General features: G+C 38.3%; 3 protein-coding genes across 3 annotated transcripts; 1 reads left to right on the forward strand and 2 right to left on the reverse strand.

Annotated features, from left to right (window-relative positions):
* Window positions 1–54: 54 nt before the first annotated feature.
* On the forward strand, window positions 55–12513 carry LOC103990471 (ADP-ribosylation factor GTPase-activating protein AGD4). Its single transcript, XM_009409661.3, has 20 exons — window positions 55–212; window positions 1421–1497; window positions 1616–1716; window positions 2392–2462; window positions 3304–3366; window positions 3809–3853; window positions 4021–4086; window positions 4172–4219; window positions 4317–4412; window positions 4511–4552; window positions 4636–4851; window positions 5152–5283; window positions 6486–6611; window positions 6722–6808; window positions 7088–7342; window positions 7913–8034; window positions 8687–8777; window positions 10004–10458; window positions 11453–11600; window positions 12138–12513. The coding sequence occupies exons 1-19, from the start codon at window positions 165–167 to the stop codon at window positions 11562–11564; spliced, it is 2253 nt and encodes a 750-aa protein (XP_009407936.2). The 5' UTR covers window positions 55–164; the 3' UTR covers window positions 11565–11600; window positions 12138–12513.
* Window positions 12514–12809: 296 nt separating this feature from the next.
* Window positions 12810–13631, reverse strand: LOC135610339 (uncharacterized). Its single transcript, XM_065104724.1, has one exon. It carries the CDS (start codon window positions 13515–13517, stop codon window positions 12966–12968), a length of 552 nt encoding a protein of 183 aa, XP_064960796.1. The 5' UTR covers window positions 13518–13631; the 3' UTR covers window positions 12810–12965.
* A 394-nt stretch (window positions 13632–14025) lies between these two features.
* Window positions 14026–17213, reverse strand: LOC103990640 (cytokinin dehydrogenase 3). The gene is made up of 5 exons (XM_009409886.3): window positions 15488–17213; window positions 15277–15404; window positions 14937–15182; window positions 14590–14852; window positions 14026–14520 (listed from the first exon to the last, which is right to left on the reverse strand). The coding sequence occupies exons 1-5, from the start codon at window positions 16068–16070 to the stop codon at window positions 14187–14189; spliced, it is 1554 nt and encodes a 517-aa protein (XP_009408161.2). The 5' UTR covers window positions 16071–17213; the 3' UTR covers window positions 14026–14186.
* Between the last annotated feature and the right edge of the window lie 8032 nt (window positions 17214–25245).

Below are 25245 nucleotides of genomic sequence, written 5' to 3' on the forward strand. Positions count from 1 at the left end.
GATATGAACTGCCGAATAAAATACCGATGAATACAACAGTGCTCGGGCCCTAACTGGGACGATGTGCCTGATACACCCGTCAGCATTTACCAACCCTCGGAGGTCTCTTCTGATTTGAGAGAGGTGTTCCCCCAAGCATTCCAATCGGAGGGAGAAAGGCAGCGATGACGGCCTTCGTGACGTTGGAAGACTCCCCAATGTTCAGAAAGCAGGTGGTTTTTCTTGAATCCTTTCTGTTCCCCCAAATGATACCTCGCTTTCTGCTATGTTTTTTCTTGAATTCAGTTTGGGAGATCTTGATCTGGTTCATGGAGGTCTGTAGCCAATCTGAGATAGAAAGATCTGAGCTTGGGCCCAGGAGAGTGCGATCCGGTTCATTTTACAGATAAAATTATCCGTAATTTTGGAAATTTGATGTAGGTACTTGGGAGAACCCTTATAGACAATTTCCATCAAGGGTCATAACATTACGGCTGATTCCTATAAGGTTTGCTCTGCTGCTGTGAGACCCAATTGGAAGAGGGCATTGATTTAGGATCCGGAACCTTGGGTTAGCCTTGTGATGGAAAGAAAGTTGTGTTTGTATGTCGATATTTGCTTATAATCAACGATGGGGCCTCCTCATAATACATTGCAGGATACGTCTAACATGGACAATATACTGTGGACTGCTTGTGGTGCTAGAACATTCTAAAACTTGCAGAGATTTCGTTTTTGTATATCCAAGAAAGAAACTAGGAAGAAATTTTCTTCACAATGAAAATACTCTTGCCTCTGAGGAATGAAAAGAACTAAGGTTTAACTTATGGTAGGATTGCTCCTCTGTTGGCCGAGTACTTACAAAAACACTCTTCTTGCTTGCAGGGTCATGATTGCACACACTATGCCTACCTGGTGCACTAGCCCGTTTTTTGTAAATAATTTGTTAAAACTAATTTTTTTAATGCTATTCATATATAATACTAGTTTGTTTATATTGTTTTTTAAATAATTTTTATTTTATACTGTTTTAGTTTTTTCATTTTTAATTTTATTATGTTATTATACTTTTGGATATCTGTGTACTCAAATTATAATTTTTATGCTTATTTAATCATACTATATTTCATTAATATATTTCTTAGAAGTTATTTGCTGATGTTGTTGAGTCCCTTTCAAGACCTTTGGCTTCTGTAGTGACCTTTATGAGGTTTTCAAGTCATTGTGTTGCCCTTGTTGTCTCAACTTCTGACACGAGAATATAAGAAGGGGGTTGGTGCATTTGTACACACGAAAACACCTTTTTGGCTTTCTTGCAATGTAGTTGAAATTGCATTAGTTTATTGATAGTAGTTCTGTCTTTCTTGTTGGAATTTTGTGATGATTTTGGAGTATACTATCTATGTAAACTGAAGATTTATTTCTTCTTGTTAATCTTAAGATTTATTCATTGGAGCAAACGACTGATGAATTAAAAGATCGATGTCACAAGTTTCACAAAGGATGTAAGAGATTTATGTGAGTATGCTCTGTGCATATAGTGAATTTATTAAAATTTTGATATAGTATTTTATATGTAATATCAGCTCTCTTTGCAGACACTGATCTTGCCAAATGAATTAATATTTATCTACAGGGTATCACTTGGTGAAGCCTATTATGGTGACCTTTCCTTTGCAGACTCATTGGAAGCATTTGGGGCTGGACAAGATGATCCTGTTAGTGTAGCCATAGGAGGTTGTTTAGCTATGCTTCATTCAAGATGTCTAGCTTTATGTTGACCTATGCATTGTGTTTCTTTGGTTATTAACTTCACAATGATTATCCTATATGTTTTACCTTGTTATGATTTGGCAGTTTGGCTATCTTATGTATTTAATGTTGTCCTAATCAATAAACGGAAAAAAAGTTATGATCAACAGTTGGCAAGCATACTCATAGGCTTTTTAGTTGTAGCAAGGCCATTGAATTTATGGAACTCGCTCAAAATTAAATATAAAAGCAAAATTAATATTAAGTTGCAACAACAACAAGCTGGTTTTTCAGTTACTTGGGATACATATAGATAACTATCAAGATATGTAATTAGGAAGAAATTAAGTCATTGACTGTTCTGGAAATTTAGGCTGCTAGAAGATAAGCCAAGATACCAAAAGTGGAATAAGGAAATCTGCTCCTCATGATGTTCTTAGCCAATGGAAAAGGAAAAGAAAGGGAAAATAATACAATGTAAACAACATTAACAACAAAAGCCCTTATAGAGAACAGAATGACAACATTACCTGATGACTAATTCTGCTAAATACTGCTTCTTTTACTTGATGTGATATTATATGCTTTGATTCTGAACTGTAGCTTGTGGTCCCTGTTATAATGTCATGTTCACTCACGCTAGTATGCCTTTTCTGGTAGGACCTGTAATGTCAAAATTCACTACTGCATTTAGGGAACTTGGGAGTTATAAAGAGCTTCTTCGCTCTCAGGTAATTGTCTTTGTACAGTTTTTCTTGTTTCTCATTCATCTATATGGCTCCAGCTTCAAACAACTACTTACAATAGCTTTGAAGGCTATTTTGTTCAACTTTAAAGTCGTAATACATTGGTAATCAGCAGAACTAATAAACATTCATTATTTTAAGATTTCTTGTCTTTAGTTAAATAACAGTTAATTCTTTCTATTAACTAATTTGGATTACCCCTGTTAACAGTGAAAAGACTCGATGTACCCTCAATTTATGTGGAGTTTGTTCCACGTCCCAAATTATACTGTCGAGTTATGACATCAGTTCTTTTCCAAGTTGATCAGTGAACGCATGGCCTTATTGTTGGCTTCTAAATTATGTTATATATTTTGGAATAATGGCTTTGAACCCTTACCATACTTCATTTCAGAAAAAAACATCTCTTTTATTATTGCAGGCAGCTCAAGCACTGAGTTTTATCACCAGTTATATGCTACATTTGATTTTCTTTTTTGAAATAACTGTTTCATTGAGCTGGAAATTGTTTTGTATTTTCTTGTGCATGTTGTCAAAAGATTACTGTTAAAGGGCATACTACATCAATCATTCTTCTTTTTTGTTTTGGTTGCTTAAATATCAGTGTGATGATCGCTAAAAAAGAGTATTTTATGTTCAGTGCCTTCTATTGAGTGCATGCAGTTTGTTTGATTGACCTAACTCCTAAGTAAATGAAGGGAACTTTTGTGGATTGAACTTCCTAAGTTGTCTCCGATTGGACATGTTTGGCTGTATATCTGAATCATGAGATCCTTTTTTGTGAATATGCAGGCAATCCGAATAATTTTGTTTCTCTTGCAAACAGGTAGAACATATGCTGAGTAACCGTCTGATGCAATTCATGAATGTGGATCTGCAAAATGTAAAGGTAATTCTTCTTTGATTGTGATACGTGGCCAAATGGATTAAAAAATATGTATGCCTGCCCCCAACTTGTACTTCATGCAGTTGGGTTCTTGGCACCAAAAATTTGTAATAACATAATGTGCCAAGAACCAAAATATAATGGGAATAAGCCTAAGCACCATAAGCATAACAGGTCAGCATATGGGAATAAGCCTTGATTCATTTTTTTCCTAGACAACATTTTATGGTTTGCAAGAAATCTGTTTGTCATACATAGAAAGAGAACATTATGGTTTATAGAAAATCTGTTGCATCATATTAGACAGAAACACATAATTTTAACACACATTGACCAATGATCATATGGGCATAGGGACGGCATAGCTTTCATATTATTATTGTTTCAGAGGAAACACATTAATGAAAATATTAGACGTTCTCTGATGGCTAATCATGGAATGTAGGACTGTCGCAGGCGATTTGACAAAGCTACAGCAGGGTATGATCAGGTTTGTGTTCTCACCCATTCTTTCACTTGACCATGTTTTACTTGCTTATTCTTGAAACTTGTGTAACTTCTATATTAATTCCATGTCCTTGTTCTCATCATTTTCATTTAAGTACAAATTTGGTCTTTTAACTATAACCTTTAAGGATGTCATGTGGTTTGTGTTAGGCACGTGAGAAATTTATGTCATTAAAAAAGGGCACACGAGTAGACATAGTTGCTGAATTAGAAGAGGCAAGTTTCCTATACGAATGTGGTTCTGGATATATGACTCTAAGATGAAATTTACTGACACCTTTTTTTCCCTTCTTCTTGACAGAATTTGCAGAACTCAAAGTCAGCTTTTGAAAGATGTCGGTTTAATCTAGTATGTATTATAATTTTTTCTTTTCTCCTGATACTAATGTAAATCAGTTAGTTATTTCTTTTCCCAACTTGCTTATGTGGTTTTTTAAGAATCTCAGGTTAATGCTCTTGCAAATATTGAAGCAAAGAAAAAGTTTGAATTCCTAGAATCTATAAGTGCAGTAATGGATGCCAATATGAGATACTTTAAGCAGGTGGGTGGATATTCCCTGTTCGCATTCATCTTCTTTGTATTATCCATAGTTCGATTCAAGTTGAACATGATTTTTATCAGTTCTCTCGTCTCTTTCAGGGATATGAGTTACTGAGCCAGATGGAACCATTTATTCACCAGGTAGCATTCAGGTTTCATACATTCCTTGCATGTGGTTGCTTGACTCATTCTTTGTAACTTGAGCTTGTGGTTTGAGAGGCCAGGTTTTGACATACACTCAACAGTCAAAAGAAATGATTAATGTTGAGCAAGACAAACTTGAAAAGAGAATCCAGGAGTTCAGAACCCAAAGCGAACTTGCAAATTTAAGGTCCTCCAGCAATATGCAGGCCACAACAAGTGGTGATGGTATTAATGTAATTGGTCTCAATTCATACAAAAATATAGAAGCCTTGATGCAATCTACTGCTAATGGAGAGGTACTCATTTTTGGTGAATTGAGAGTTGGTTTTGTAATTTTTACGAAAGAAAAAAGTGATTTGTATATATCTATGGTAGGCAAGTAATGTCTCATTTGAATGAACATTAACCTAAAGCTTGGGTCTAGTATGTCCTGAATGACGTGAACAACACTCAAATGTCTAGTATGTCTTGAACAACACTTTAAGATTTTAAACAGATTTTCTTCTCATTTACTATTCTGTTTTAAATTATTTTTTTCGTGACACAGACCTTTGTGCCCATCAACTTGTAACTGGTGCCTTATGCATCCCCTTCAGGTTCAAATAATTAAGCAAGGTTATCTCCTTAAGCGATCTTCAAATTTGAGAGGAGATTGGAAGCGGAGATTTTTTGTACTTGATAGCCATGGGACTTTGTACTACTACAGAGATAAGTGGAGTAAACAGCCGGTATGACAATTTGTTTAATTTATGTTACCTAGTGCATCCTTTGTTAAATCTATGGAAAGCAGTAACCTGGGATGTTACTTCATCATGCTTTTTCAGTTATATTTCTATCACTTGCTCATTCTTTCAAGAGGTACCACATTACTTTACATATCCATCGTTTGTCATCCATCAAACATTTTTGGTTTTAGGAAGCCATATCAGGGTATCATAGAGCACAATCTATCTGATCTTGACTTGGTTCTTGAGGAATGTGGATAATGCATAGACTACTGGCCATGATCACTTAACATATCCCAGTTCCCAGAGTTGCTCAGTTGCTGTTCAATGGGACCACATCTGTATCTGACCATGATGCATAATTCTGCTTTAAACCCGAATCAAACTAACCAACTATAAGATTGGTGATTGGGCTTTCCAGAATCGACGTTTTGAAAAGTGTGCTCTTCTGTAGTAGGATGATCCATTGAAGATGCTCAGGAAGGCTCAGTAACCAGTTGTTTGACAATTCCCATCTCACGATTTCAACAGATTTCCATGTGACTATTCTTCCTTTGTGCTTGTGTTTCCATCTAAAGTGAGTAAGAGCTTGGTTCAAGTATCCTCTGATCAGCACTGGTAACATTCAACTGCCTTTAATTATTTTGCTTGTAACATTAGGACCAAGGCAACTTGAGCTGAAGCCAGTGAGTTCAGGCAATCCATTTCTTGGTCTTCTATTAGATGAGACACTCCATGAATCAAGTGGTATATAGTTAAGCTGCATTGGATTGCATAATAAGATGCTGTTATCATTAGAAATGTATCCAGAAGTAGCCTGGAAACTGAGGTCACTAAAGCAGTAGACCTTAAGTTTGCTTAATATGTATGACACACAGCTAGTATGTTCCTAATAATTCCTGTGGGCGTTTTATAACTCTGTCATGTGCATTGTCATTTTCTTGTGGGCTGTTTCTCAAAACAGGGTATCAACTGGTAAACATCATGCATCTTTTCATTTTCATTTTCATCCATCATTTTCTCTTTATCTTGGCTCTAGAAATAGAAAAATCATCAACATATCCAACATATAGAGTCCAGATGACACCTGAAGTACTTCCTTTCTAGTTGATTTTCTAAGCAAAGACCTAGGAAACTATCACTAGTACATCTGAAGTATTGTTTTTGGCAGATTTTGATTCTCACACCAAAGTACTTCATTTCAGGGTGGTGAGAACATTGGTTTTCACACTGTTGATCTTCGAACTTCAACCATTAAGATAGATGCAGAGCAGACAGATTTGAGGTTCTGCTTCAGAATAATATCTCCTGCAAAGACATTCACGTTGCAGGTACCCACAAATGTCCATCTGATGAAAATGAGCTGGAATGCTTTTTATCTGGAAAGAACATTATCTTGTTTTTTTTCCTGTGCTTATTAACTGCTTCTTACTTATGACAGGCTGAAAATGAAGTGGATAGAATGGACTGGGTTGAAAAAATTAGAGGAGTTATTACATCACTTCTAAATTCTACTTTATCTAATCAGGTGCTTCTAAAATTCTTTTTAAGTTTCATGAAATTTCCAGAATATTAGGTCAGACCAGCCTATAACAGGAGTTAGGTGTGTTCTATATATTGTTTTGAGATTTCCTTGTTATGATTTATTATTGTCTCCTGGTAATAAAATGATACTTGAATAACCTTTTATGAAAAAGTGATGTGTATAAATTTATGGGTCATGAACATTTGCTTATTGAGCCAATTTAAGAAATTGCATCTCTTATGGAATAAACTTATTAATTTTCTTGGGATCTTTACATGATAGCTTTCATCTGGCGGCTTGGACATGGATGGTCACAGCTTTGCTGATGCAAATGGTGTTGATGCTCATTTGTTAGAGGAGAGCACAAATACAAAAGGATATGATAATATTTCGAAGATTCTCAGGAGTATACCTGGGAATGATGCTTGTGCTGAATGTGGTGCTCCTGATCCTGATTGGGCATCTCTAAATCTGGGAATTCTTGTGTGCATAGAGTGCTCTGGAGTTCACAGAAATCTTGGTGTTCACATTTCGAAGGTGTAGAACCCTAAACTTGTTTGATGTCCTTAAAACTTTACATCTCAGTTTCAGTTAACTCATATAAGTTAAGTTGTTGAAGTCCAGAAATTACTGTTGCTTGAGGTAGTAGATTCTTTCTGGAGAAAGATCTTTTAATTTCCTAGTACTATACTACTATTTTCCCGCCAATAACAAATCACTAGTAGTATGCTTATTGAAAGCAAAAAGAACTTTTAATTACCTTAGATTCAATAGTATTTACTGTTACTCTTGTACATCAGCTAGAAAATAACTGTAGAGATTCTGGATGGTTGGCTTTATCATACCAACTGTAGTGCTTACATATGTTTTGTAGCTTTTAGTGGATTTTGCCTCAGCAGACGGTAACATTAAAAGTTCAGGATTTAGGAGTAATGACCGAGATACTATAACAAAAATATTTCTGAGGTAAAATCTGCCTTATTTTTCAACAGTATGTTCTGATTTAGTGTCTGAAGAACTGAGTGAAGCTTTGATATTATTGATGTGTTAGTTGATAGAATGCTCATGTAACTATTACAAGTCACATAATATTTATATTGCATGTAGGTGAGATCACTGACATTAGATGTTAAGGTGTGGGAGCCAGCTGTTGTGGATTTATTTTGTGCTCTTGGAAATGCTTATTGTAATTCTGTGTGGGAGGAATTGCTTCTCTTTCAGGATCAAAGGTAAGAAATGATGCCATTATTGAAATATGATGAACATAACTCTGATACTTAAGAGGCTTACGCTTGTGCTTGTCCAGTTCAATTTTGTTACTCCAAACTTTAATTGATTATGACATAAATTTCAGATGATTGTCTGATTTGTGCATTTTTTTAGAGCAAATCTTCATATTTCGAATTAGGATGCAGATTCTTTAACAAAGAGAGATTGAAATTAAGGAACAACTTGTATCAGTGAGTTTTGACTTGCAGATTTAAAACTTGTCCATCTCCCTTGGCAATAATTTAATTTAGTGAATATTCCATCATCATTGTTTTCCAACTCGAGAGATGGTTTACTTTTTCCAGTTTTGACTTCATCCAACAAAAATATTGTTAGATACAAGCCTTACCATCCTCATCTATCTCCCCTCTTAAAAGAGATGTACTGGTGCCAGACCTAATAATCGCATCTGTTATTTGTCCTGAGACAAAGCTACTAAAATTGGAATCTGTAATTCTTTGAAAAACATTTGTCTAATTATTTCAATTTTCTCATTATCTGATTTCCTAAATTATTTAAGTAAAAAAGCAATTTTCATTCAGTACTCTTTGATGGTGCTACATGCGGTGTAGCTTGTCTTACATCAAATACCTTCTGGAAATTTTCATGCAGGATTGATGTACCAAATGTTGATGGGCCATCTGTCAAAAAGCCCACTCCCAAAGATGCTATTTCAAGAAAGGAAAAATATATACATTCCAAGGTACCTTAATGGTTGTAATGCTTAGTAGGGCTGGACGGGTTACCTGTTCTAGATATCTACTTTGGTTTAGCACATGCTGTAAATTATACATACTGAATCATAGCTTCTTCTTTCATCAAGAACAGATGTTTCTTTCTCACAATGACTTTTTTTTTGGGAAATAATCCTGGTTTCAAATTACCACCAGACAGAAGGACCATATCGTTAAAAAACTTAATCATGAAAGAATGAGCTGGTAGATCCTGAGAAATATATATCATTCTGACTAGAAATGGAGAATCTGCTATCAGTTATGGAATTCAAACCTTTTCCAGTTGAATATTAATATATTATCTTCATATTTTAGTTTTGATATGATCCACATTTCAGTTTGAATTACTAAGTGCATTTGAAGAAATGATGCAGGCATAACTGTTGGTGAGTTGGCGTAAATGTTTTAGTAATAAGGATACGTGGTAAGTAATGCCAGTTTGATAAATTAAGTGATTGTACAGTTTGGAAGAGAAAGAAAAAAATCCTAAATTCTCTTTTTGTAAGAGATGATGGATAAATTCTTGATTTATTTGTCTTTCCTGTTAAGTGATGAACTTTGTTTGATGAAAAAAAAAATTAGCGTTGGAATTGAGTTTATATTACAAGTGAATGTGTAATACCTTCTTGATGTTGCGAATGATACAAATATTTTTAAGTTTTACAGGAAGTGTTGATAACAAAAAGGCACTAGGATTGCATTGTTTAATACCCTCAGCAAGCATAATTAGTCACTAGGATGATCATAATTGACAGTTCCCTTGTGAATCTACCCAGATTCTTGGACACTAGAATATTTGTTGTAATGGGTAGTAAAGGTCATTTAAGTTAACATTAGAAAATGTTAAGATTACGTGGTCTGTGTAGATACTAATTAAAATGTATTTTCAGTTGTTAAAAGTACTTTTTCTTAACATTTAAAATGCTGTTCTGAACGAGATGAAGAATATGCGGGTTAGTAATACTGAAATCATAGGAAGATTCAGTTTTCAGCAGCAAAAGCAATTTCTTGAGACAAAAAGCTTTAAAGCAAATATGGTATAGACAAACATTATAGATATTTCCTTTTAGCGTGCAACTTCATATTTTCTAGCTTATGGATGATGAGATGGTATTATCTCAGCCATTTTAATTATACCTATGCATCCTCATATTTATTGAACCTCCTCATTATCTACCTATTTCATGTCTTGCAGTATGTGGGCAAATCTCTAATAGTCAGAGAAACAAGCCAGTCTGAACTTCCTCTCATTACAGTTCGCATTTGGGAAGCAATCAAAACTAATAATGTTCAAATAGCATATCGTCTCTTTGTGGCATCAGATGCCTTTCCTAACACCATATATGATGAGGTGAATAGTGAGCTTTATCACATATCAGATACACCCGTGAACAGAAATAATGGTTCCACAGAGAGGAAACAATTTGATCCTGCATTATGTCAGAAAATCAAGGATTCTGGTGAACCAGAGAGCTGTTTGGATGGTTGTTCCCTATTGCATATAGCATGTCATGTTGGTGATCCCGTCATGTTGGAGCTCCTGCTACAGTTTGGTGCTGACATTAATTTCCAGGATTTTCATGGGAGAACCCCTCTCCATCATTGTATTTGCACAAAGAATAATTCTCTTGCTAAATATTTGATAAGAAGGTAAGAATATGGACGTTCTCTAATCATATGGAGTTTTATTTACAAGTATAACTCTCTATATAAACTTTGCCAAATTCTTGGTGTTTATTTTCTTCAAGTTAAATAAATCATGTTTGTTCTTTTGTTCCTCAGCTAACTCACATATTCAACAAATAATCTATGATCTGCAGAATATCTATGCTCAGCATTTTTCATCACATTTTAAAAGTTTTGTTCTTGAATTCCCCTGCTCATAGTCAAATTGCCTCCTAGTGCCTCTTTCGAGTTTGTTGACAATATTACTAAGGACCAGCTAAATTTTTTTAGAAGCAAAATTATAAATGATGCAGAAAACTCTCGTATAACTAATTTCTATCTAATCAATTGTCTTGATGATTTACACTTGATGATGATTTTTTGGATTAAAATATGCTAGGTTCAAATAGCCCATGCATTGTGAGTGCCATTCCATGGTTAGGGGCCTGTATTCCGAGCAAACTGACCAGTCTCATTATGGTGTATATCCATCTACATACTTGGTTACTTGTGTAATAGACTTACAATGTATGTTCAAACAGAAAATGTGATGCATCTCATAGATACAGAGAATCATTAATAGGCCAGAAAATGTACTGAACTTGAGTTTGAACTGAACGTTGCAAATATTTCTGTACTTGTGAAAGAGAATTCTTTGTTGTCAAGAGTGGTCTGCTTGGTATTCTTCTTCAACTCGGAGATTAAACTTTGAGGTGGCAGTAATATGCTTATCCTTTATCAATGAGTTATCTTCTTATGTTGCTTCAGTTTATATCTCTTATTTTCTGAAGATTTTCCGTGCTCTGGACATCGGATCTCTTAATGCATAAAAAATAAAAGCAATTTTCATTTGCCTGGAAGGTTAAATACTCACTTCCCAAATTGTTCCACAGCCTGACCTTCATCTCAGATTGCAACTATACTTGATTCTGCTATCTAAATATCTTTCCAAGACTCAAAATAATTTGTTGATTCTCAGGGGTGCAAGCACATCTGCTAAAGATGGTGGTGGCTTCACTGCTTTAGAAAGAGCGATGGAGCTTGGAGCAATTACCGATGAAGAACTTTTTATATTGCTTGCTGGTCGCTAGTGATGCAAGCAGCTGTTGTCCCTAGAGTTGATCTTGGTATGTTTACTTTCACTCTTCATCTACTTGTAAACAAACATTGCTTATCTACTAAACATATCAGGTTACTAAGAAATAAGAACAGGAAATAACCTCAAGAATGAAGTGGGGGAGACTTTTTAAATTTCTGCATATATTGTGTCACGTGCAACAACATTTTGGTACCTATCAATAGTTTGGTTGCTTTATGATATATTAAAACAACTTTCATCTTGAAACAGCTACTGACGGAGAAAAAAAAAAAAAAATCTTGTGCTATCAAATTGCTATCATCAAATGAGCAGAATCCTCTGTGTGATCCTGCAGCTTATAGCTCCGACATTTGCCTATAGGTGAAGCAATAAATATAGATTTCTTGATGTCCAGGAAGCAGTAATTTAATCAAGAAATCTATTGGCAAAGCTGTTACTTGCACGACATGTTGAAAAGCTTTTGTTCAACTTATAGTGCATATAATTCCTGATATTATGGCAATTTTCTGTTAATAGTTGATCTATGCTCTTTTAATTAATCTGTGGTTGGTACCTACTCCTGTAGTCAATGCAGAAACATATTCCTTTACCAGCATTTTGGAGCTGCCAGATGGTATACTTGTTGGTCGTTATCCGATTGTATGTTCGAGGATGGAGCACAGCACCTCAGCGAGAGAGGCTGTGGTACGCCAATAGCCGGTCCTCGGTTCTCCAAAATGTACTTGAATTCATGCAGCAAAATAGGACTCTGATAAGAAGTGAATCCTATGTCTTGGGTGATTGAAGTTTGCAATTCCCTGTCGATGTATTATGTCTTCTGTTTCATATTTATTGGAGAAAGGAACTGTTCTAAGATTCTATTTCATGTGGTCAAACGCCATGTACGATCGGATGGTAAACGATGCTATGAACAACAATATCATTCTTCACATTTTTCCTTCTTTAAGTGTTTTAATCCTTCGGTTTCTGCAAACCATATGATTATTCAGGAAAATTGCGGAAAACAAATGCACAGAAATAGAATCATGTTATGTGATTGATAGTCATCAACAGGCGGTCCTCTTTGCAACAATCATCATTATTTAGATGCCATGTACCCAATTATTATTTCTTGGCAGTCCAAGTTCCCTTATTATTTAATTAGCAGTACATTAAAGAAGTGACATCAATTGAAGGAAGTTTCCTTCCTATGGCAGCCAATTAATATATCAAAGAAGCAAATTCTCGACAATTCCAATGCATAAACACAACAATCTACCTCCTATATCTCTTATTACAGGACAATACACAGCTTGCAAAGCAAGTCCAAGGAACATTACGTACAAGCAACCATTACGTGAGTCTCGAGGCAATGTATGAACTACAGGAATCAATTCTTGCATTCAACTAAACCCTAATTCCCCTCGTACCCTTCTTTGGCCGGGGCAGGTTCGGCCGATGGGATCTTGACGTATCCCGCCTTCTTGGGGCTCTCCACGGCGTAATCCCCCTCCTCTCCGTCGGATCCGTAGACCTCGTTGCGGTTGGCGACGAGGGACCAGACGAGGTACATGGTGGCGGCGGTGAGGGCGCCGCAGCCGACGCCGAATAGAAGGCCGACGACGACCACGAGGATGTCCTTGGCGCGCTCGTGGAGCGAACTGAACCCGAGGGCGGCGGGTTCCGCGACCTCGCGGCGGGGCAAGCCGGGCCGTCGTATGAGCAACGGGCGGCGGTCGTCGAAGGCGTTGGCGGAGGAGGAGAACGGGGTGATGATGCGGTAGATGGAGACGAATCGGTAGGCGCGGTGTGGAACGGCCGCGGTGGCAGCGGAGGAGGAGGAGAAGGTGTAGGTGATGGAGAGGGTGTTGCAAGGGTGGAAGGGGCCGCCGGGACGGGCGTAGGAGGAGGCGCAGAGGAGGGCAAGGATGACGCCAAGGAAGAGAGCGGCGACGGAGGAGGCCATCGCGAGGGCAGAGGAATCCTGAACGACCGAAAGCGGAGAGACCACGACAACTCCATTATTTATTCGAAACTTTCATCTCCGGCCTCAACGCCTTACCCGTTGACACACCTTCATATCTATCGGAAGAAGTGATGCTTTTACAGATGGAGCCCGTTATCTTCTCTAATAACAAGCCAGAGACGACGGCGTGTAACTCTAAATGGGTAAGTATAATAATTGCCCTATAAATACTTCTTTTCACTTGTTTGGTTTCTTTCGTCATGTGGCGGCATTCTGACGGCAAGGTAGGTCCGACCGGACCGGGCCGAACCTTCACTCGATTTGGATTATGGGCCGTTTTAGGTTAGACAAATTTGGCCCATAGGCCGGCCCAGTTATATTGAGGAGTGTAATAGATAATGACATACATAAGGATACACAATCTCGATCTTTAGAACAATGATAATACCCTTTTGAATTATCTTATTTTAGAATCCACTTTGATTAATATATATATATTTTTTGGGTATTTTAGAAATATTTAATATTTTAAGTAATTGTTCTAACAACATCTTCATATTTAATATTGGAAAGAAAAAGGAAAGAGCAGAGGATCATGGAACAGAGTGCATGCTTCTTCTCCCCTCCTCTCGATTCATATTTGAAACTGTGTCCCGGTGATATCTGATACTATACTGTGGAAGCGTGTGTTCTGGTGAAGATGCCTTGGCCAGGAGCCAGGAGGCTGAGGGGGTCGAACAGGCTTTTGCGGGCCGCGAACCGGTTCCACCGTCGCCCGAAGTGATCACGCCAATGGAGCGGGGACGGGTGGCGTGGGAGGTACTGCTTTGCGCCGATTCGCGGGGCGGAGGCCGCCTCTACTATGCGGCGGTTGCGGCGGAGGATGTCGTCGAGGCACCGGGCGGGGCAACTGGCTGGAGTGGCGGACCGCAGCACCCCCACAATGTACACCACCTGCTCGGCCGGCGCATCGGGCAGCACAGCTGATGTGTTGGCGTCCCACCTAAACTTAGCACAGCGGTGTCAGTTCGAATCAAAGCTTCAGGCATCAGAAAAGGAGTTCTTTCCTTACTTGTCTCTTAAAAGTGGGTAGACGAGGATAGGGCCCTCGAATTCTTCCGGTGAGATGTTCTCCAGCAACAGGTCTTTGAAGTCCTTGATCCCAGACCTGGGCACAAACATATTGAGCCAAGGGTGGGGAACTTCCCAGAGTCCTCTACTCCTCAGGCTCATCTCCTCTATCCTCACCCTGTTGAGGAAATCGAAGTAGGACACCTCCACACTGTACATGAGGGATGGGATGTGGCTCATCCGCTTCGTTATCTTCTCCACAACCTGAAACAGGAATACCACCGGTAAGAGCTCATATAATCTCGCTTTGGATTATTACGGCAGTGGGTTTATCGGGGCTCCACTGACTTGTTCTGCGTTGGTGCCTTTCGCTTGGAAGTCATGGACAGCAAACTCGATGCAGTAGTAGACCTTATGGAACTCGGGCACGAAGCCCAGGTGAGCCGGGAAGGCAATGGAGGTGCCGAGGAGGGACAGCTGGTTTGGAACTATGAACCCCTCGAGATAGTCCACCAAGTCCGGCATGGAGAGCAGCAACTCTTGGTCTCTGGTGAAGGTGTCGAAGTCATCGTAAAAGGCTCTGGCCCATCTCACCTGGTCGTGACAGAAGAAGCCATATTCCAAAAGCAGAATCAGTACCTTGGTTGATGACATGCAAAAGGGAACACTGACAACTTCTCTAAATTACTTTCTGTGGAGCATCTTGGAGAAGGATCCTTGCTCTTGTTATGATGCCAAACTGGCCTAACCCGCCAAGAACTGCATAGAAAAGCTCCGAGTTTTTGGTGGGTGAGCATGTCATCAGTTCTCCCTTGCCTGTTAGAATCCAAGCGTGTCAGTCAACCACATCAGAAGAAGAGAAGAAAAAGAGAACCGTTGCTTTCTTCGATCCGAATTACCTGTTACCACATCTAGTTGAAGGACATTGCTGATCTGAGGTCCATATTTGAAGGTTTGGCCACTGACACCACCATGGGAGAGAGTCCCACCAATGCTGAGATAAAGGTAATCGGTCCAAGACCTTGGAGCCAGCCCAACCTTCAAGCTCTCCTCTAAAAGCTCGATCCAGAGAGCACCACCACTGATATCGGCATGAGAGAAGCCGGCTTCATCATCTCCCTTTTTGTGGATGTATATGTCAGAGGGGATAGAATCCATCTCGATGACGATTCCATCAAGAGCTTGGGCTTGGCCATGGATGGAGTGTCCAGCTCCTCTCGCTGCAACTGTGACTTCGCCGAAGGAGGAAGCAGAGAGGAAGGTGAGGAGGAGTGAGATGTCCTTGGGGGATCGGGGCTTCAGGACTGCAGAGGGAGAGTTGAAGACGAGTCTCCCGAAGTCCAAGGATGCTGCTGTGTTTCTGGTGTGGAGGAAGTCCGAGGAGCCAAAGTCCATGGGACTCTGGATGAACTTGCATGGAGAACAGAGAGCCAGAACGAGGATAAGGATATTGACCTTGGTGCAGAACAGAGCCAACTCCATGGAGAGGAAGAACTAATCAACTGAAATGATGACTTCTATATTCTCATTGGGTCAAGGAAGCAACAAGCGGAGAAGAAGAGACTCAATATACTTCACCAAGCTGGGTTGGCAGTTGGAATAGCAATAAGAAAACATCCATCAGAGCAGAACATCTCATCAGCCTTTCTTCCTCATAGGCATTCTACTGCAGGTTCTTATGAAGATAGCTCTCACAAGAAAGAAGGCGCAACCTTGAACTGGGAACTATGGTAGAGGATAGTTTGTATATATCTAGACAGAAATGACCTGGATAACTGGAGAGAAGTGAGAAAAAGAAGTGGCACAAAATTAAGGTTATTAAGTAGGGAACGAGATGCAATCAGGTGGCTGTGAGGTATGATTAAAGGAGAACACTAAATTCTGTGCCTCCTACAAACAATGAGAATAGGGAATTAAAAGAGGTCCACAGTAAAACATGGATCAGGAGAAGGAAGACAAGAAGCAAACAGCTTTGTCAGTGAAAGAGATATGAGGATAGATCTTACGACACTCTTTCTGTTGGGGGCATTTGCATTTATATGACTGCTGTGGGGGAAGATAGTTCAGAATCCAATGGGGCCACAAATCCAGCAAGAGAAGGATACATGTGAGACTCTTCACCTCATATTTCCTAACCTCAACACCCTTTTTTTTGGGTTCTTTTTCCCCCTCTTGGCATCCTCCTCTCCTTATCCTGCAATAATAATGAAGAGCCCCTCCCCCCCCCTCAAGTCATTCTTTCCCTTGATCTCATCCACCTGCACTGTTTGAGTGTGCTGGCTGCCTCTAATAACCAATGTGTGGGTGCAGTGCTGTCACCACTGTGAGTGATGATGAGACTTGAAAGTGCACCATTGAGAGTCTCTGATTCCTTCTGTTACTGTTGACCGAGATCACTTAAGAGTGACATGGATAACCAAATCTTTTGCAGTGTACTGTACTGAGTAGGACTGTGGCAGGGTCCCCAGCCCTAGTGACGATGATTGGCCACCACCCACCCTAGAGGATGTCCACGGTTTGTGTGGTAGGAATCTGAGAGCTTTTTACAGTTGGAAAGTGCCAACCTTCTTCTTCTTCTTCTTCTTTGATTGCATGCAGTGGTTTCATATTCCGGTGCTGTTACCATCATTTCTATGCTCAAAATTTGGTAGATCCTCCTGTCATACTGTTTTACTTCAGCTGTTTAAAATGATGATTCTGTATTTGGCTCTTCAATTTCAGAAACAATTCTTGGAGTGGAAGGTGTGGTATATCCATTGTGGTAGCTAACCATGCTTGCAGGAATTATATTTGATTGTGTCTCTCTCAAGAAAAGATTTAGGATCTTGCAACAAGTGTTTTTTAGTGTTTGAAGAATATAAAAGCAATGCATAAAACAGTAATGACAACTACAGACTTGCTGCATAGCACCTCAGCAAGCATTCTTTAGGCTTACAGGAAAACCATATCTTGCCAATAGGTTCACCTAAACCTTGGATAAACCTCATATTTTGTATGCTTAAAATCTTGAGTCAATCTTCTTTCAACAGAACCATCATCCAATTTTATTGTAGTGGCTTGGTGGAATGAATATAGAAGAAAATGGAGAAAGTCTATTGAAACCTATTCATTGAGAATTAATTTGGAAATCAAATTATTAGCCCACAGTTTTTTTTTTTCCTCAAACAAAATAGAAGTAATTAATCAAAACACTATGGAAAACAAAAACACTTTGGGAAACAAGACCAGAGACAGAGAAATTAAGCTTATATCAGAGGTAGCGAAAACACCAATTTCTTTCTTCCAAAACCAACTTCCATAGACTAATGGCACTCTTCCCTTTCTCGAGAAGAGATGATGAACATCTCATCTTGATATGATCTGTTCATAAAGAGCAGTCGATGTCTTCCACAACTTCTCTTCTATCAATTTTACTGAACCTTTTTGTGTTGGGCCACTGAATACATCGAATTCTGAATCTTAATGAAGGTGGTGGTCCTCTGTACTCACTGCTTCGACCAGCAAAACATCTCCATGTTCTTGTTAACTATGTGATGCTGTTCCCAGGGACACCTCCTTGATTTTGTTTTAACTTCAGAAAGAAGAAACAGATCTTGATTTCCTTTTTCTTCTTCTAATAATTTAATCCTGATCAAAATTTTGCTTTTCCTTTCACAATAGACCCAACCCTCCTCCTTTTGATGTATGGATTTGCCATTTCATAAGATCATAGCATCAAAGGTACGTGACATGAGTGGCCATTGATAATTGTTGCCTACTGACTATCAAGCATCAACAGGGGAGAGTGACAGAAACCTAAGAATGGTCCATTGCTGTCATCTTGTGACTCATGCTTAATGTCAATTCAAGCAAGATTTGAGGTACCATCAAATAGATCACATCAGTCATTGTTTGTTACTCAAGAACCACAGGAACAAGCAGATGATATGGCAGTAGCTTTTGATGCTCTTTCACTCCTTTATTTCTTGTCACTTCATCACCAATACAAGTCAAAAGATATCAATCTTGTTCATAGATCAAACTCGAAACACTGCTTGTAGATTTAAGATCCTCAATTTCCTACAATAATATTACTTCCAAAAGATGCATTAGATTTATGTTTCCGACAACCTTAGGACAAGTGGCTCACCCAAAGATTTTGGGATGATCTGTTGGACCCATATATGAATATATTAGGATGATCTCAGGACAAGGAGGAGCAGCAACTCTGCTGGTTGTTCTTCCAGGTTCGATGAGGCATTTCTCTGAAGTAGACTTTTATGTTCCAAGCTTAGCTTGGAAATAATGAACCAAGCTGGATCGAGAACGAAATGCTGTGTGTGTCCATATACAACAATAGAACTAATTTGATGTTGGCATTAAGACTTTTCCGTAGTTTATTTCTTGTCTTTGATGATGATGAACATTTATGATTGCATTTGGGCTCCTTCGATCTCCATTCATTAAGCAATCTCAAATTCACTGCCCGTCCTAGCTGGCGATGCACAGGTGCTCAGGAAATGCGGGACCCGCGTGGGCCCCTAAGTATCCCTCGCACATGAATGAGAAAAGGAGTTGTTCTTTGGTTCCTTCATCAGCTTGCCTGTTCTCTCATGTCGCTTAAGCATCTCCGGTACATACTTTTCTACAATCTCTCTCTCTCTCTCTCATCCTTGCTGCAATGATGAGCTAGATTATTAGTTTCTTACTCTACATGTGAGACAGAAGTCAAATTTATCATACTTATTTTCATCATATATCATCATCATCAACCCCCCTTGGGAGGGAAGCACACTAAAAACTTGTGGAAGATTAACCCACCTTCAGCTTCTTTAATCACAAGAGAGAGAGAGAGAGAGAGAGAGAGAGAGAGAGTTGCATGAGCTCTCCTGGAACAGTTCCTCGAACAGGGATCATTTCGTCCAGCGAAGCAAACCATACCCCATCTTCTACAGAAAAAGAATAGCCGCTATCCTCTCACTGTGTTGCTCTGTTGGCTTCTTTGGATCCTCGGCTGATATCTTATGCCATGCTTAGTTGTCCAGACTTGCCCCTTCCCACTTTTATTGCCGTCTTCTTCACCCTCTCGCTAAAGAACAACACATTTAGTCTTTGCATGTTCTGCAACACAAAAACTTCTCTCTGATATCATCTTGCAGTTAATGTTGCTGCAATCAATCGAATCCAAGCCAAGCATCCTCGCTGTGTGTTTAACGTTACGAAGCTTCCACGTGAAGCATGCAGCTCTACTTATCGCATGTGTTCGTTCTTGCACAAATCAGAAAGGTACTCCAATTCCTGTCACCTTCACAAGGAAACAGTCCATAAAATAGTTGCTTTGCTTGCACAATTCTGTGCTCTCCTTGGAAGACATGGCCATGTGAAGGTTGCCCCCACGTACTTACCCCATCATCGTCTCATAATATATATGAATCTTGTTGCCATGCATATGTTTGCTCTCAAGTATATGTCTCCATCTTTTCTTTTCGGGCTTCTAAACACATTACATGGTACAGAGAGTTACATCGCTTGATCCGTCAGCATGGCGCTGTACTACTAAGAACACTGATGCCATTATCGTTTATCACCACGGCTTCGATCTGACATGAACGGAGAAGCCGTCATCAAGATTCATTGGATGGTCGAGATGCTATCTTTTCTTGGAATCTTCCGATCCTTCGAGCAAAATCTTCACAGGATCTGAAACCTAGTCCGAATCGAACTGCTGTTTCCTTTCTTGAACGACTAACTCGCTGCTACAAAACGCAGCCCCCGGACGCCTCTCAGACCAAGAACAGTGTGAGTCAACCAACCTGCGTCGGCTCGAACCAGTCTGCCGGGTGGCGCACGCTACCGATGCAAGGAGGTCAACGACCTGTTCCGTAGCAGTTCTTGCTGTGTTTTAGATTGGAGATGGATAACGCTACACATACAGGCCCATATATTTGAGCATCGGATAAGCCTCTCGAAAGTATCGGATCAGATCCAAATGGACGACTTCCATGGCGTTGATGCACTTTGAGATCAACGCGTCACCATCCTCCGGTCATCCGCATTGGTTGTTAGCGCTATAAATAGAAACTGGAATCTCAATCGGAATCGAACACACGTCTAAACCCCCTATATATGCGTGCACACAGCCACCGCATACAGAGCAATACCTGGAGTGGGCGATATGGGGAAGAGGCCGGCGAGTAAGGCGAAGCCGGTGCAGCGCGAGATGGACGCCGACGTCACCTGTCCGTTCTGCCTCCGTCACGGGACGCTGTCGAAGAGGGGTCGGAAGGTGCAGTCGAGGCAGAGTGCCGTCTTCACCTGCCCGTTCTGCGCCCGCGCCCGCGCCCGCGACGAGAGCGTCATCCACAACCGGAGCAAGAAGCCGAAGCTTGGGGAGGCGGAGACCAGCGCCTCTGGCAGTCAAGAGCCGTGTGTCTCCTCCCCCAGGCCGTACGACGAGATCAAGGAGAACGAGAGTCGCCGAGTGAAAGAATCCCTTCGAAGGGCGTCGCTGGAGGGCGCCTCCGGCGATCAAGAGCCGTGCGTCTCGTTGCCCGGGCTGTCTGAGGAGATTAAGGAGAACGAGATTCGCCTGCTCCCCGACTCGCTTTATCGGATGCGAGGAAGGGTGCCGCCCGTATACGATCGTAGCAATCAAGAGCCACGCGTCTCGTCCTCCAGGCCGCCCGACGAGATCAGCAAGGGGAACGAGAGTCGTCTGATCCTCCCTTCGTTGCGTCGGCACCCAAGGAAAGGAACCCCTCGAAGGGCTTCGTTCGCATGAACCGGCCACTGGTGCACCCGAGAAAGACCGAGGCGGTCAGCGAGACAAAGGCCTGCATTGATTCTTTTGGGGGATCATGCATTACTTACATTTCTTTGGTTGTACTTCTCTAGTGGCAACGTACATAAGTTGGTCTGAAGTAGTAGAAGAAGAAGAAATTGTGGTAATATAATTTGTTTCTGATTTCTCGAGGCTCAATCTGGGAATGGAAGAACTTGTTCTTCCTTCTTCTATATCTCTGTCTTACTCCGTTTCAAATAGAACACAAAATTCTGTACTCCTATAGGTGTTGGGTGTTGATGTTGCTGGTAGATCTTCGAGATACTAGATTGATCTATAAGTTGCTGTAAAATCTGATGATTGCTACTTAAATGCATGACAAATCAACTACAATTGTGTCCAACAAAGAACATGACAAAGATCAAAATGTATCTATGTTTTCTTATGAAGCTATTTCAGCTGGTTTTTAGGAAGTATGTATATGTATTTGTATTTGTATTTATATATTATGTCAAGAAGTGTGTGTGATACTAATTATGTTGAAAGCAGAAGATGAGCCAGTGGAAAAGGATGAATCTGCATGAACTCACTACTTGTGGTGTCTCTAAAAACGAGATCGTTATTTTTTAGGAATATAATATAAGATAATCAAATTGCCAGTTTCATATAGTTTCTAATTCTATCTTTAGGGGAAAGAAAACGAATGAAAGATTAGAACAAGAGGTTGATCCAAGAAAAATTTTCATAACATATATTTAGAAGATATACGATATTCTTGCTATGTGTGAGCAAGAATTAAGTGTGGTATATCGAGGATTATGGTTGAGGGTTTGATGGTGACATGATCCTCCGTAGGTGCATAATGTAGGATCTAAGCACTGACAGTGGACATGGCACCAAAGAGAAAATTGAAGTGAAAGACCAACATTACTTATTTATAGCCGTTGGATCTGATCATCGTGATTTAAGAAGCTTGATGCAATGGTTGTTGATTTTTATAAGAGAAATTATTTAATTAAACATGTACATTAAAAATACATTAAAGACATTCCAGAATTGCTCAGGATTCCGTGGAGGATGTCACAAATGGAGCATCCTATTATTTTAATGACATTATTTAGGACCAATCAAAATTGAGATATAATAAGGAAGAAGGATATATTTGTATTTTAATGACATATTATTTTATGGATTCGATATCTAATTAGCCTTTATAAAAATATTCTAGCCTTATATTGTAATTATGTGCTACATGTATTCTTTCATGGCTAAATAATGTATTCTTTCATGGCTAAATAATGATAGATAATTCTATGTAATCATCTTGTAGATTAATTTCTCACTATTATTTGAAGATTACTCAAATTTTATATAAAAATATTGTATATCATTTGATCAAACTAATAACATTATATATTTCTATCCGGAATTATCCAATCCCAACTAGCACAGTGTCCTAGTCACCTTACAAGAAATTGTCCTTCTAATTAAGACTTTTTCAATAGAAACACCTAAGAAGCACCATCTTCTAGTTACTTCCAGAAGAAGAAGAGCTAGAGTTGTCACCGACGCAAATTTTATAGGTTCATTTATTGAACAACTCATTTTCCTAATACCATATGATAAGCTTGGATATTGGTTCTAGGTTTAATTTGAATATTTAACATATTGGATAGTCAAAACATTCAACGATGATGCGATTGAATATGATCAGGAAGCACCTCCCAATAATGATACGACTAAATCCAATCATAATGCATCATTTAATAATAAGATAACTAAATGAAGCATCCCTTGATAATGATATAATTGAATCTAACCTAAAAGTATAATTCAATATGGATGTGATCGAATCCAATTATGAAGTATCTTGATAATGATATATTTAAGTTCGACTATAAAGCATCATTTAATGATGATATGGTCGAATCCGATAGTATGGATCCCCTAAAAATGATGTGATTGAGTCTTGTCATAAGACATCTCCAATGGCCAAATATAGCTATGAAGCATCACATAATAATGATACGATTAAGTCTGACAATAAGACATCATTCAAAAATAATTATGCGATCGAATTAGACCATAAAACATCCATCGATTCCTCGATAATAATGCGATTGAGTTCGATCATAAAACATAATTTAACAATGACATAACCTAATAGCGTCCTCTAATAATAATGCAATCGAGTTAAGTCATGAAACATCATTCAATGATGATGTGATCAAATTCTACTATGAAGTCTCTCGATAATAATGTAATCATGTCCAACCATGAAGCATCATTCAACAATGATACAATTGATTCCGGTAAACATCATTTAATAATAATATAATCGAATCCGATCATAAAGCATCCCTCAATAATTATACAATCAAGTCTAACAATTAAACATCATTTGATGATGAGTAGGAGGTTGAGTCCAACCATCAAACATATTTATAATAAATGACATGACTAGATTATTCGCTAAACATAACATTATGTCCAAATTTACCATATATCAAAACATAATGGGTCAAATCATAAAAAGAGAAATGACATATGATCAATCCAATAGGGACCCAACATATTCTCAACCCCAGTAAGATGTCCATTTATCTCTACACATTAGTTGAGAATCCTTAATATCATGGGCCATCATGCTATAATTATCACATTTGATAATTTGGTGCATGTATTCACAATTGAGTAATGATTGATAATTACATATAAATGTCTCAATTACTTAATTTATTAATAACTCCTTAATTCAATTTATCAATTACTCAAACTCATTATAAAAAGACCTCCAAATGTTTCAAAAAAAGATCTTAACCTATTAGTCGATAAAAAGAAAAACCATACAGTATTAATAATGATGTCTATTAATCTAGATAAATCATAAAGAATAATGACACTTTTGATATACCAAAGTTACTTTTTATCTAATTTTAATTAGACCCCCTTGATCTATTCATTACACAATTGAAGCCTATAGTTTCACAAAAAATCATCTTTCAAAATTTTAAAGGCTTATTTAGATTCGAAAGAAATATCTTTAAATGAATTAACATCTATTTTACATTAGGATAGTAATTCAACTAGGAATGCATTAACCTTGAGATAGATTTAAGTAGGCAAAAGAGTAATTTCTAAAAAATTATGATTTTAGATAATATACCAAGACCTCGTATTAACTTTAAAGTCAAACCAATTATTATCTTTTGAGTACGCCGTGATACACACTCCCAACCAAAGTGTTATCACTTGGAGAAAAAAGTCCAAATCTATTTATCATATGGATTTTGATATTTTTTTTAACTAATAATGAATGAAAGCACTTATTTAAATCATTGATTTGTTCAATAAATATTTAATTAAAAAAAAGAGATATAAGTATAATTGAACATTTCATGGACATCAACATAGGTACGGCAAGCATTAATAAAATAATTATCAATGCAAGATGTTAGATTATATAACATTATTTAATTAACTTATTAAATTTTAATTATGATTATAAGTCAACAAAAAGGAAGTCTATAGGATTTAGTACGAGATGACCTGAGAGGGATCTTTAAGTACTTACTCTAGTCCTTCTACTTTTGCTTATAAATAAACAGGATCTTCTACGTATTTTATACACATGTGATAATGCAACATATATCAAATTATAAATCTATTCTCATCTTCCTCTAGTTTCTATTTAATTGTTTATAGTAAACTGATGAAAGATAATAAGAGAATAAAATGAGAATCTAGTTTAACTTACAAATTTATATTGTTACTTATAGATCAAACTATAGACTGCATTTTATGAATTACAAAGATATTCTAAATGACATCAAAATATATGCATGTCTAATTTTTAATCTATGGATATTTGATTTCAGATTCTAATATTAAATTTAT

The sequence above is a fragment of the Musa acuminata genome, chromosome BXJ2-4, assembly GCF_036884655.1.
Source record: "Musa acuminata AAA Group cultivar baxijiao chromosome BXJ2-4, Cavendish_Baxijiao_AAA, whole genome shotgun sequence".
In the NCBI taxonomy this organism is placed as follows: Eukaryota; Viridiplantae; Streptophyta; class Magnoliopsida; order Zingiberales; family Musaceae; genus Musa; species Musa acuminata.

Coding starts and splice junctions, on each gene's coding strand:
- LOC103990471 (XM_009409661.3), top strand. CDS start 165: ATGACGGCCTTCGTGACGTTGGAAGACTCCCCAATGTTCAGAAAGCAG. Junction 1,498..1,615: donor AAAGGATGTAAGAGATTTAT/GTGAGTATGCTC, acceptor ATTTATCTACAG/GGTATCACTTGGTGAAGCCT. Junction 4,413..4,510: donor ATATGAGATACTTTAAGCAG/GTGGGTGGATAT, acceptor CGTCTCTTTCAG/GGATATGAGTTACTGAGCCA.
- LOC135610339 (XM_065104724.1), bottom strand. CDS start 13,517: ATGGCCTCCTCCGTCGCCGCTCTCTTCCTTGGCGTCATCCTTGCCCTC.
- LOC103990640 (XM_009409886.3), bottom strand. CDS start 16,070: ATGGAGTTGGCTCTGTTCTGCACCAAGGTCAATATCCTTATCCTCGTT. Junction 15,183..15,276: donor TCCAAGATGCTCCACAGAAA/GTAATTTAGAGA, acceptor TGTCACGACCAG/GTGAGATGGGCCAGAGCCTT. Junction 14,521..14,589: donor TACCCACTTTTAAGAGACAA/GTAAGGAAAGAA, acceptor TGCTAAGTTTAG/GTGGGACGCCAACACATCAG.